Source organism: Hippoglossus stenolepis, chromosome 11, assembly GCF_022539355.2.
Source record: "Hippoglossus stenolepis isolate QCI-W04-F060 chromosome 11, HSTE1.2, whole genome shotgun sequence".
Classification (NCBI taxonomy): Eukaryota; Metazoa; Chordata; class Actinopteri; order Pleuronectiformes; family Pleuronectidae; genus Hippoglossus; species Hippoglossus stenolepis.
Window position 1 is genome coordinate 12,024,796 of NC_061493.1, and position 13,604 is coordinate 12,038,399.

At 45.1% G+C, this 13,604-nt stretch overlaps 1 protein-coding gene across 2 annotated transcripts; it reads right to left on the reverse strand.

The window, feature by feature from the left end:
* Positions 1–9: 9 nt before the first annotated feature.
* On the reverse strand, positions 10–13,242 carry wdr47a (WD repeat domain 47a). 2 transcript variants are annotated; one of them, XM_035170500.2, is made up of 17 exons: positions 13,072–13,242; positions 11,371–11,540; positions 10,547–10,630; positions 10,372–10,456; positions 9,348–9,479; positions 8,939–9,115; positions 8,307–8,818; positions 8,096–8,213; positions 6,621–6,802; positions 5,052–5,297; positions 4,894–4,957; positions 3,801–3,958; positions 3,200–3,366; positions 2,941–3,111; positions 2,343–2,474; positions 2,038–2,256; positions 10–1,550 (listed from the first exon to the last, which is right to left on the reverse strand). In XM_035170500.2, the coding sequence occupies exons 2-17, from the start codon at positions 11,526–11,528 to the stop codon at positions 1,408–1,410; spliced, it is 2,748 nt and encodes a 915-aa protein (XP_035026391.1). In that variant the 5' UTR covers positions 11,529–11,540; positions 13,072–13,242; the 3' UTR covers positions 10–1,407. The 2 variants fall into 2 exon arrangements, with proteins under 2 accessions (XP_035026391.1, XP_035026390.1); XM_035170499.2 differs by having other exon boundaries at positions 3,200–3,369; positions 13,072–13,240.
* Positions 13,243–13,604: the final 362 nt, after the last annotated feature.

Genomic DNA, 13,604 nt, shown 5'->3' on the forward strand with positions numbered 1-13,604 from the left:
CTTAACAGCTTGTGTAAAAGACACTTTATTGAACGTACCAGCAGTCAGACTTGAGTTAGCATGAATTAATTTAAGTCACTTTTAAAAACAAGAATTAGAAAGGCTTAATACAAGAGCCACTAGCATTTCCAAAACATACTAATAACTGTACATACATAAACACAACTGAAATAAATACATCTATGTACGTTAGCTTCCTTTGTTAAAAACAATATATTGTATACTATACATGAACATAAAAACTTAAATATGAATCTTTGTAGATAAAGTAAATCCATGTTAAAAGTGCAAATGTAAAATACAAGAAAATAATACAATGCTTTTCCCTAAAATACTGGTTCGGAATAAATATCCAAACACCCGTGCTTCCATTAAGATTACATTGTGCCTATGGTTAGATCCTTGGTACGGTCAAACACTGCCACCTACTGTTGTTACATCATCCTGCAGTAGACAAACCAAAGCTTTTTAAACACTGGATAGATCCTAAACTGAATGCTAGGTCGCTCAACCGAAAATTACACTTTGCATTTCCCTTTTAATGCCGACATAGCGATCTTCCCCGTTGCAAGCAAAACACTGTCAAACACCTTCAGCGCAAAAACAGATTTAAAATGAAAAACAAGCTAATTCACACATTTTGAGTTGTAGTAATGAGGCGGAAACAGTCACGTTAGACTTCCGTACATCCCACAGGGAAGCTGCAGCAGACCGACTGGCAGACCGTTTGACGTCCACAGATTCAGCCTCCTGATAAGAAAAGCTCACGACTGACCCACTGTAAATTTACACTTTACAGTATCATAAATTCAACTCCTTTTTCCCCCGGACAATATAGCAGCATGACACCAGCTGTCATGAAATGATATGCAAAAGAAGGAATGTAGCTTTTCTCTCGATGACAAAAAATTTGATCTTGAAAAATGACCCAAACTGTTATTTTAAACAGTTTTTGTTATGGATACTGAGAACTGAAGGAAGGCACCATCATGAACAAAGCACTCTGTCCTGAACCTCAACAACTCCTCGGTGAAAAGGGCGTGCAGCAAGTGACGGGTGTGCGTACGGAGTAAGGACGTGGGAGGGGTGAATAAAGAGTGACCCTGCAGTTTTGACCCTCAATCGGTGGGATAAATAAAAGGTGGGATATGTAAAGACAAAAGAGAGCATGCAACATGTGCTTTTGATGTATCAGGTTTGTATCCATTTGGTTTTCTACAGACAGGAGGGAAAGGCTCATTTAGTGTGCGTGTGCGTGTGCGTGTGCGAGAGTGTTGTCAGGCTTTAACTGTCAAGTGTGTTGAAAGGATGAGACCATGTTGATAGTGCAGGAGGAGCAGTGTTGTATTGGGGGAATGTGTGCATTTCAGATTACAGGAACTGCTCATATGTGTGTATCTGTGTGTGTTATGGGTTGTGTGTCCAGAGTGTGACGGTGCGGTCGGCAGAGGATGAGAGGAAGGACAGGTCTTCTGGGTGCCACCGGCACTGGATCACCTTGTCGCCGTGCTCTCCCACCACGGTCTGAGGCAGCGGTTTGGTCAGGTCACCTTGAAACACAAGAAACAGAATCAGTCAGGCAGTTACAGAATTACACAACTGATATGACACAAATGCTCAAGACAAAACCACTTCCCCTTTTCCTCCAGACATTTTAGGTGGGTGGAGTCCTACTGGTCCAATTCAAACAACTGATGTAGCTACTGTATTTAAATGTATTACAATAATGGATCGGTGTTTAATCTTCTGGATTATCCAATATCAATAATATAATTTTTTATTATTTTATAGGGTATAGCTAAATTCCCAGAAAATGTACTACATTGTGGTATTTATTGATTTTGCAGTATAAAATAAGCAATTACATAATAGAGGATTTCATCCAAAAATCCGTAATTCTCCTTAATAGTTACAGTAACCAGAGTTTCAAACAGAATTGATTCAGTCTGTGGCGGGAACGTGGGTGAGAACTGTGAGAGAACTGCACTAAACTCATCTCACAGCTGAGGTCTGGTTGTCTGCGTGGACGGTAAATACCTTGGAGGTTGGTAACCATGACCTTTGTGTCGTAGGAGCCAGTGAGCAGGTAGTGTGCTCCGGGGGAAAACCTAACAGACCGGACGTCACTGGTGTGCGGCCGGTACACCTGCACGATGCGTCCTCCTCTGATGTCATACAGCATGCATGCGCTGTCTTCCTGTCCTGTTGCTAGGAGACGGGCAGTCGGATCTACTGCTACCGAGGCAACAGGACTGCCTGTGGAGTGTGGAAGAAAAAAAAGCGGGTTAGGGTAGAGATACATGGGAGGTGAAGAGTACTGACACGAAGGACATGAGTCATACCTGAGCCATGGAAAGCAGTCCCCACTACTCGGACACAGCTGGGCACCCTGAGGTCCCAGAAACGCACCGTCTTGTCTTGGGAGCCGGAGGCAATCATCCAGCCCCCCCACGTGTACAGAGACAGAATGTGACCTGGACACAACACAGCAGGGACATGTTTCTCAATCTTTGGCTCCATCCCCACTGACACGTTTAAAACACATCACTGTCGCTGTGTTTACACCTGGCGTCCACACTACTCTGGATTGTTTTTGAGCACCTAAAACAGAGAAGTTTGAAATGCTGCAGGCCCCATTTGAAATCCCTGCTCTTACTTTTCACCATTGCTGTTTCTTGTTTGTAGCATTTTCATCAACGAAACAACCAATTGCAGAGCAGAAACTGATTCCTGTTTACGTGTCTCCACAGGCCCAGAGTACGTGAATGGTAGGTGAATGTGATATTCCTTTTCAGTTGCGTTAGTATGGATGGATACGGCGTAAAAACTCTTGTTTGGTTAGAGATCGCCGTTTTAAAGTGAAACTTATTAGTCTGGCTGCAGCCTTTGACTCTTCATGTTTCGAGTTCAGGAGGACACATGGAGGAATGAACATGGTACCTGTGTGTCCACTGAGGGCGTGAAGTCCCTGTCCCCGCTGACAGTCGGTTGTGTAGATGTTACAGTCTCCTGCTCCGGCGCTGATCAAGATGGCCCCTCCGCTCTCAGGACCCTCCATGAAGGCCAGGTCTCTGATGGTGCCGTCGTGCATGCTGAACTCCAGGTCTGGGCCTGGGACACAGAGAGAGACACCACCACAAATGACAACACTGACAGCAGCAATCGACTGTGATGCTGTACTCCTGTGAAGTCCGCTCACCTGTGGCGTTGCATGTCTCCGCGCTGAAAGGTAGAACTTTGACATATTTGTCATTGGAGCCTGTCGCCAGCAGCTGCCCACAGTGGCTCCAGGCCACACAGTAGATGGAGCCTTTGTGGTGTTTGTTCCTCTTGAAGCGGACGACTGGTTGCTTTATTGGACTTGAACTGCTGAGGACAGGAAGAGAGTAGGGGAAGACATAAATGTTGTATAATGCCTTAAGAAGTAGGAAGCACTCGATTGCCAAATGAGGTCATGGTTCTACAGGTGCAGGACACACTGCACTTGTATTATCAATCATATTCTGTCAGACCACAGTTAGCAGGTATATGTATGTATTTGCTATCCGGTAACCAACATGTCTGTAACCACTGTCCTGTCAGTGTTGCCAAAAAAATAAAAAAATAAATCCCTGTTGTTCCCAAGATATAAAAAACTATAGGTACACAAACGTTCGCCTGAAAAATCAATGAGCATCATAAAGGTGTTGCATCAGCGTCTAGACTGCCAAACTAAAGAAGAAGAAGATCCGATAAAAACCTGTCTACTGGTCTACAGCAGAATGATTTGACCTGGGAGAGAATGCCGATTGTTTCCATACCTTGGGTCCAGCGTCTCTGGATAAGCGCACACACGTAGAGTCTTGGAGTTGGATCCAGCAGCATACAGTGCTCCAGACGGATGAAAGGCAACGGCACGAATAGCCTGAGTGTCTTCCAACGTGTGCACGGGGACAAACAGATTTTTGGACTTGTCACCCTGAAAACGAAGCCACATATGAAAAACACGTCAACACACAGATTTCCTGTAATTAGCAGCATAATCTTCTCTGAGCTTCTCGTCCCGTTGTCTGGCGATGCCGGCGTGACATCACCGCCATTCAGATCGAACAGTTATAATCTGCTTAGTCAAATTAGAATTACACTGGATCGTCTCACGCTATGTAGAAAAAAAGGAGGAGTGATCTACATTAACTTTGTCCCTGTGTCATATCTTTATGATATCTTTCATTGCCAAGTCATAAGAAACATTAGATCAGTTTAGAGAGCGAAGACCATCCCCCCTCATAACACATTCATCCTCCTCCCCTCAGGTCAAAGGTACAGGGGGCCTAGGGCAAAGTGCAATCGATTCTTCTTTTGTACCTCGTGCAATACGTAAACTTAATTTACATAAGAGTTAACACACTACACACTATAGCACCTAAGATCTTTATCTCACATTCAACCTTCTTCAAAGATTTGAATGCCTACATAAAAAATCCACTTATTGATTTTATTTATTCTTTTAGTGTTTTTTTTTAATCATTTTATCGTTTTTTTAATCTTTGATTGGTTTTGTTGAAATGTATGTATGTATGTATGTATGTATGTATGTGAATATTGTCATTGATTTATCTGTGCTCTGCTGCAAGCCCTGTAGCTACGATAAACTACTAAACTGAAATCAGAGATGCTCAGAGGAAGCTAAATAACTTGCAAATACAGGAACTAAAAATATTTATGTGAAAGACGGTGAATGACTGAACTGTGTAAATAATAAAGCTTATGGACATTTCAGGTGCAATATGCCGCAGAGCACAGCTCGCTATGGTATAACTTATTTTCAGCGGGTCCGACAGAATTGTTTGAACATGTAAACTGTTATGTTAAGATGCTTGTGTTATGTTAAGATGCTTTTCTTTGCATCCTTACCTCTTTACTCCGGGTCATGGAGTCTGGAGACTCTTCTTGTTGATCTCCAACCTGTTTCTGCTCACTGCCGACAAACAGAAAATGAAAGAAAGTTATTGTCTAATTCAACAGCTCCTGATCTGACATAAAGTCTGTGCAAGCAATCAAAGAACATTTACCTCTGAGAAACGACAGGGGACTCGTCTGGAGGGGGTACTGGGCGCCCCCCCACGGTGCGCTGTGGGGTGCTGCTCTGCACCCCTCCCCCCTGGATGAGGCTCTGTTCCGGGGTCACGGGTGGAGGATTGTTATTGTCCTCAGAAGCTGACGTGTTCCCGTTGCCGTTACACTGCTGTGCCAAAGACTTCACCTCCTCCCCTAAATTGTCCATCCCCACGTTCAGCTCCTCCAACTTCTGGATGGACCTGAGAGGTTCATACAAATATATGCACATGAACATTCATGATCTCTGTCTCTATAAACACCCATGTTCTCTCTTTCCCTTTCTTCCTTTCTTTTTCCAGAGGGCTTTCTTTCAGGAGTTACTTCACACTGCAAAAAAAAACGCCCAACTAGAAATAAATCAAATATTCTTAAGTGTAATCAAATTGTCCTGTATCAAGCAAAAACATCCTTAATGAGTGGAAAAAACTTGATTGAGTTTGGGTTTTGCAATAATACATTGAATAGTTTTGGCAGTCATGCAGCTCTTTACTATTAATAACTTTCATGTATTTGCATAATCTTGCTTAAACAACAAACAAACAAACAGACAGGTGTGAAAACATAAGCTCCTTGGTGGAGGTACAAAGAGATGAAAAAACTAAAACTGTCATTTTATTAATGTAATTTTATAAGATTCGGAAATAATGTGATTCTGAAACTAAATCTTGTTCCTCTGCTGGGATCATTTGCAAACCAGTGTTTTATCTTGTTACCGGTTAAATATGCTCAATATTAACTGGAATATCTTCTTAAGTAAACTTTTCTCATGCAAAACATTCTTGACAAGATTATTTTTCTTTTTAGACTTTTTCCACATTTCACTTCTTGGTACAGACTGTTACACTGACCGAGTTGACAGGCAAGTTAAATCTAATTAGAACTACATAAAGCACAGGACAAAAGAAAACTAGAGGTAATGATGTCATTATGCACAGCAGCCCCTTGTGAATAATGCAGCGGGTACACAGAGGAGGTGAGGGAGGACTGGGAGCGACTCCCGGGGGACAAATCAAAAGGCCTTTGTCCTGCTGAGAGACGCAAAAACATATATATGCGGCTAATTCTCCACTTGATTTTAGTCGTGCTGTTGTTGTCAATGAATTTCTGTGGTTTGAAAGAAAACTAAATTGTGATGGCAGATGTTTAGATATTTTTTTGGGATGAATCCTGTGTGTAATATTAATACACAGGAGATGATGTAATGTAGCTCATCACCACAGATGGTGAAGTGAGGACTGTAGGCAGGTTTTTTTGGGGGGAAGGTGTGTGTGAGGCAGGGAAAACCACATGGGACCCATAATTATCACAGACTTAACATGTCTACTTGTCTTTGTCGGGCAGCTGCGCCTCTATTGTGTGATGATATTAAAGCTATACAGTAATTAGCAGGTGGATTTCAATCTGCACCAGAGCTGCTCTGACAGGAAGTTTACTGTATGACTTGACAGGTATATTTACAGTATGCACACTTTTTAGCACTCCGCTCGATTGGGGACCTTCAAAAAACATCACGTGGTGTGTACCTGTTGAGGAACTTCTCTGTGAGGCTGTGCTGCATGTCGCTGGGTGGCGGCTCCTGCTGGACGCCGCCCTCCAGCAGCATCTGCTGGTACAGCTGCCTCTGCTGCTGCTTCTGCTCCAGATGCTGCTGCACTCGAAGACGCTGGCGATAATACTCCTCGTACTTCTCTGTGGAGTCACGCAGCTGAGGAATGAACACAAAAACCCTTAATGATGACTCATGAATAGAACAAATGGTAGACTTTGTTTTCTAATTATGCCTCTGCACCGTCTTACTGGTCATTCATACTGTTGCATTACTACACACGTAAAAAAACAGGGGGAATCACCTTGTACACGTGCAGAGTTTAAACTTTTATGAATGGTCCCACAAATTACACATACAATAAGTTATATACACACTCAGCACACAGTTAAGTCCTTTGCCAACTCCTCCTAACTCTATAAACATCAGCATTGTGACTGTTTCAGTCTTCTGTCAGTTCAGGTACTCAGAGAGGAAGGAGGGTGAGACAGAGAGCTGAGGACGGGCCACATCCCCTCTCTGTCCTCTGCTTCCTGTGCTGACAATCAGATGGGAACGGATCCATGTCTAGGAAGGGGGAGGGAGACTGGCAGTGGGCCAGAGTTGGGGAAAAAAGGGGGATTGAGTGGAGAGGAAAACAACAAGACAGAGGGTAGGGGTGTGCCAGTGGAATCACAGAGGCCTCAAAAAAGTCTGCTTCTGTTTGTGGCCTCTTTATGTGTCTCCGTGGTAACGGGCAGATCAAAGCCCTGAAACTTCACAGTGAGATGCACAAGGAGCTCAGAATAGAAAGCGTGAGACAGACGGACACACACTGTGTTAAACTGTATTTACAGGCAACACAAGGGACGTAATGACTCATCTGTGTTGTTAAGCTCCCAGTGACTTACTGACCTGGGATCATATCCACCAGGGCTAGTTTATGTCCAGTAGTACCAGTGAATTGCACTGGGCGATATGTTTCAATATCATGACTATTTCAAACTTTTCCTTATTCTTACCCCCCCCTATACAAGTGAGATAATTGTATCCCTGGAAAGTATAAATCACACTGAATCTAAAAATAGACGTATCACATGTGTGTACTTTACTTCCATATTTATCATATGCGGAAGGGCTTTAGATACTTGTGAAGTAGTGGAACATGTTGAACTGGCGTAAACACAAGAGCAACTTCTCACAAAATTTAAATTTCTCATCCAGAGATCATCATAGGGCTGTGATGCACTGAGCCAGCACATGTGTGACTGCGCAGCTGTGTCAGCTTTTAAAGCGACTGAGCTGTAATACAGACGTGTAGGAGGAGGATGACTCAGATGCATCCTACTAAAAACAATAATAAGAAACGGTCTATATTTAGACTTTCACTGTAGGCAACACCCATCAAGGGAAGCACAGTGTGACATGAAACAGGTCTGACAAGTTGAAAAGCAAAAGGTCAACAATATTTACCTCGTTCTTTTCAGCAGAGTCGGCAGGTGGCGCGTCTTCGCCCGGAGCCGAGTCAGGACGAAGGTTCTGAGCGCCGCCTGAACTCATCATCTTATCCACAGGCGTGTCTGTTCTCGATCTGAGAAAATCAACAGGTTATCTATCAGACCGAAGTGTTTAAGCTTCATGAGAACAGGTTTTAACAGGTTCAACTCCAAATCTGAGCTCTTACGTTTCAGGGGATTCCTCAAAAATGCTGTGACAGTCAGAGCTCTCCATCATGAGACTCCTGCTAAGGCTCTGCCCTCCTGCTCCAGGATAGTGGAAGTTGGCAAACGAGTGGGACATGGGAGAGACCCCTTTCCCCGGGACTATCTCCCCACCGCTGGCTCTCTTATCCTGGCCAGACAGCCCGTAGGACAAGCCGTCCAACGCCGGGTTCAGGGAACGCGACATGTAGGTGTCCGCGGACTGGGGGCGGCGGAGCGGGGAGGAGGGGTATGGAGACAGTTTGCTGATGAGCGGGGTGAGGAGGTCAGCGTAGCCGGTCTTCGCAGGCTTGACCAAGCGGTCCACGTGGATGTTGAGTTGCTTCTGTTCAAAGGCGCAGGAGAAGACTGTGTGGGAGAGGTTCTGCATCCAGGAGAGCATGGACAGGTCCAGATCGTCACAGCCGTTACCACACAGCATGTCAACGCCGAGCAGGACCTCGCTCTCTGTGATCTCTTCACCCGTGGCCTTGCTCTGCACACAAACAATAACTGCAACTTAACCACCAAGGCATAACACACTGATTTAAAGCTACTATGCACTTTAAAATAAATCCTATTCACAGAATTTATGTTTAGTTTTGGTCATTCGAACCTGGCAGAACTCCACACAGCACTCATAGAGGACGCCCTTGAGAAGCAGCTGGAAGAGTCGATCCCTGCTGGCTTTGAATCCAGCCTCGCTCAGCTTCCTGTCCGCTGGGATGAACTCTGCCACCATGGTGCAGGCCTCCTCAAAGCAATGCACCCTGGCCGTGCTGGGGTTCCAATCCTGAGAGACCCAAGTAGAGAAATCAGGCGTCAAGACAATATGCAATAACGATACCAGAAGCAGCCCTATAACCAAAGATTGTTAGTTATGGCATTGAATTTCTTTTGACTTGCATGAGTCACAGCACACTGGAAATAAAGAGTCAAGACACATGACATAAACAACAAAAACTCAAGTATAAAAGCACATCTTATATTATTTCAAGTGCAGTCTGATATATTTAAATTCTTGCCTTGAACTCAGCATGGTTGGTGAGACGAGGCAGCGTGAGGAGCAGACACAGTTTGCTGTAGTCGTCTTTAGAAGGACAGAACTCCTCCAGGACATGGAGACACTTGACTGCTTCCTGCATGGTGAACTCCAACTGAAAAACATGAAATACGTTTCAGACTAGAAGTTCCCCCCTGAACAGCAGAGATAGAAAAACATGGTAATTTAGAAAGAGCCGTCAGCAAGACTGAAAAAACCCAAACCAGCTTCAGTGTTATTTTGCATTTTTATCCTCAACCATCCTGAAAATTCACAGCCAACACCCAATCAATGCCATATCACAACACATGATACACACCTGTAGTCACACAGTGAAGCACACACACTGACACAATGTCCACAGCTGCCATGAGAAGTCTGATCTAATCCAGTTAATAGGACACGATAGCTCAGGCAGTGTCACAAGCAGCGAGCAGAGCTGCACCATGTGACAACAGGCCCAGGGGTGGCCTCATTTCACAATACGACTAGAGACGAAAAGTGTCTCAGCCTTTGTGTGCATATGTGTACATGTCACATTTATTGATGTGGCAGGCAAATTATTACCGATAAGGATTTACAAAGAATTTGATTTGCTTTAGAGCCGTCTCTCAATATCAGTTTGAGGAGTTTATAACTGGAAGAATGACAGGAGAACAGATGTTCTGCAAACCGGCTTATCCTCAGAAACACAGACAGTAAATTGCGGCGTATTATAGCCGTATATAAAGAGATTTAGCCAGTGGTCACAGTTGAGTACAAACAAAGACACACAACCTGCCTTCTCCTTCCTTTATTAACAGAGAGATTGTAAAATTTGGTATGAGAACTTGCTGCTGTAATTAAAAACGCAGTTTGCTTGTGTTCTCTTTGAGACTGAGCTGTCTGGTTTACTGCCATGACAACCATTGACATTCAGTGGGAAGACACAGCAGTGCCGTTAAACAGACTATTTCACAGGGTGTAGATTCAAGACTGAGGAGGCTGAGTGTAGTGTTTGGACTTACATGCTGTGGTTCATCCTCTGCAGACATGGCATTATTCACACACAGAGCCTCCAGAAACTTCTGCTTCAGGATGATGTAGCGAAACCTTAAGAATAATCAACAAACAGTTTCTGTAACAGTTGCTAAAAACTCACAAAAGAGCATTTGAACTCACAGATTCAGGCAGTGAACGCACCTTTTTTTGTCAAACTTGTCCATGCACTCCAAAGGCTGAATGAACTGCAAGACCTCATCCCACTGCCCATCAAGCACCAGTTGCCTGAAACAGAAAAAAATCATATTTTAATGCACAAGTGGAACCGTGTCCTCATAGGTAAAAACTCCAACAAATGTGAAAATTCAAATCGTGTTTTGATTGAAACACATTGAAACATCTCTGACTCACTAATGGCTGTCTTATATTTTTAAGAAATGTGTGCAAGGACATAATGAAACAGCCTCTTAACTACGGGTGTTTTGATACCGATACCAGCATTGGAGAATGCCTCTGATGCTGCAGAAAAGGCCGGGTCAAGCATCAGTGAGTATGCAGATCTATGTATGGATCTGAGAGCAATCATTACTTTCACACAAGGTTAGTAGCATACAGCTCCTAAAATACGTTATGTTCGAATGCACTGGTATCGAATCGGAAAGTCCGGGTATCGCAATGCGTATCGGGAAGGGAAAAATAGAATCCGAACACCGCTAACATTAACAGACAATTCACACTTGAAGGTGAAATAGAAAACTGTATTTAATACTCAGGCTGAGTTTAACCGACTGACACACTGCTGGCTGTCTTTCAGGGGAGCACTCACATCTAATGCATGGGTGCTGTGTTACACTATCTCCACATTCTCCGGTGCAGAGGACTCTATCAGTAGAAACACTAAACTTGCGACTCGAACAGATGCCCGTTGTTCCCGTGCCATAGTACGAAGCTTTATTTGGAAACGCAACCTGACACAACCACGGTCAGGACTGCACGGTGCGATTGTTGCGGTTGAGCGCGACTACCTGAGGAAGAGCATGTCGTCCGAGTAGAGCCCGTTGATGACGCCGCTCTCCTTCTCCAGGGCCAGCATGCTGATGTGCAGCTTCCTGGCATTGAGAAAGTCCAGGATCACCTTGATCATCTCCACCTCCTTCACATTTATGGTTTCCTCCGCTGTCATGGTGACGACGGGCTGCCAGCAGAGAAACAGAAGAAAAAAAAAATACAGAATCGGCATCAGAACAGATTCAGTTTGGATGAGTCCAGAAAGAGAAAATGTGAAGGAACAAGTAGAGCAATCATTCAATATCAATGTTACCGACTTTCTACTGAATCATATCAGGAAAATATCAAGTTGTACTTTTTTTAATCTAATTACATAAACCTGAATATGAAGAGGTCATATGTATAACACATAGCAGTGCGACGACAGTTTGAATATCAGTTTGATTCTCATACAACAGTGATTTCAAATGCAAAATCAAGCACATTTCGATGTTTATATGTAAAGTGGAGACTCTAAATTGTCTGTGAGTGTGAATGTTGTTTGTCTCTGTAAGTTGGTCTGGTGCTATGCTGGCAACCTCTCCAGGGTGAACCCGCCTCTTGCCCTATGTCAGCTGGGACTGACTCCAGCTCCCTGCAACTCCTCAAAGGATAAACTGACGATGGATGGATTTAGATATATTTAATCCTGCAGGCAAACTTTGCAAGTGAAGAAGGCATCTGACAGCGCAACCGTCAGGGACAATTTGGGGCTCAGTGTCTTGCCCAGGGACACTTAGGCATGCGGACTGGAGGAACTGAACCACAGACCTTCTGGTTAGTGTACGACACGCTCTACCCCCCCCTGAGCCACAGATCCACAGAAATCCAGATGCAATCTCAGATGAATCTCAGCCTCACTTTGCAAAAAAGCGCAAACCCTCCAGAAATACCCAGGTGAGCAGTGCAGCCTGTTCCCTCACAACACACACCCTGTTGTTTGCATGATCCCCTCAGGCCACGGCAGCTCAAACACATCTGTAATGTGGGGCAGATGTTCTGAGCCTGAGGAGGAGGAGAGAGAGTCCAGCTTCACCTGGTCACACGATCACATCCCAATAAGAGCGGGGCAGTGTGTGTGTGTGTTAGCCTCTGATCCCATTCAACTTTAACAACAAAGATCACAGAGACTGAGGCAACACAGGTTGTGGAGTGGAAACAGCAGCTCGTGTTGGGTTTGCAGAGGACACGCCAGTCTCGTTGCATGTCTGCCATGACAGTATGCATGTGTACGAATGGAGAGCTCCAACAATTACACGTGAAAACGGACAATACAGCGGTTTATTTGGAGCCCGGAGACGAGCGACACGGGCACCGCAGCGCTGCTCAGCTCAGCTAGCATGAGGGATGGTTAGCTAATCACACTGGCACCGAGCCACAAGTCCAACACTGTAAGAAGCTTAGGCTACTTGTTAGCTTTACATAGCTGCTGCGCTAAACGAGCGGATTACAGAGGGAAACAGGCACACGGCTAGTTACCGCCGGAGCTCGGAGCAAGCTGCCTAATTTGAGTCGGGTGGGAGCGGGAGGGTGGGAGCTAGCCAGGCCGGGGACTGGAGAGCCATCATCCGCTAGTTAGCAGAGGAGGGCGGGCGGGGTGCGGGCTGACAGCAGCGGTTTCCCCCCCACCCGCCCCCAACAACAACACCACCACCGAGCTGCCCCCGACCAATTCTCACCTGGGTCTATAAACACATGGGATGAAGACGGTGTCCCGGGGCTGTTTTCCGTGCTGTCACGATGGTGTCGCTCCGTGCTGCTGCTGCCTGTGACCGTCTCCTCCTCCGTCCTCCTCCGCGTCTCACTGACTCAGTGCCGCCGCCGCCGCTCCTCCTCCTCCTCCTCCAGCCCAGCCCCTGCTGCTGTGTGTCTGCAGCCTGCAGGAGCACTGCCTCCATCCATCCATCGCACACACTAAACTTCACACCCTACTATAACCGAGATAACAGAGATAACAGGAGGATGCTGTGAATGCATTAAGATTAGAGATGATCACAAATACATGCTGCAAGACAAAGGTGTGCAAATCAAGAGGCAGACATGGAGGCTCCTTGTGTCGTACTTTCACTTTCCTCACTCACTAGATGACATTGCTGTTGGTATTGCATTGTTATTGTGGTTATCACATTGATTGCAAAACAGGTCAACTGGGCCCTGGGTCAGGGGCCCCAGCGAGTCTGGGAGCCAACATCCCAGAAAGAGATTTTAAAAA

What these genes read in the sequence shown, in the direction of transcription:
- wdr47a (XM_035170499.2), bottom strand. Translation starts at nt 11,528, where the DNA reads ATGACAGCGGAGGAAACCATAAATGTGAAGGAGGTGGAGATGATCAAG. An exon ending in TCCCCTGTCGTTTCTCAGAG is followed by an intron (nt 4,958 to 5,051) that starts GTAAATGTTCTT and finishes GTTTGTCGGCAG; the next exon opens with TGAGCAGAAACAGGTTGGAG. An exon ending in CCATGACCCGGAGTAAAGAG is followed by an intron (nt 3,959 to 4,893) that starts GTAAGGATGCAA and finishes CTTCGTTTTCAG; the next exon opens with GGTGACAAGTCCAAAAATCT.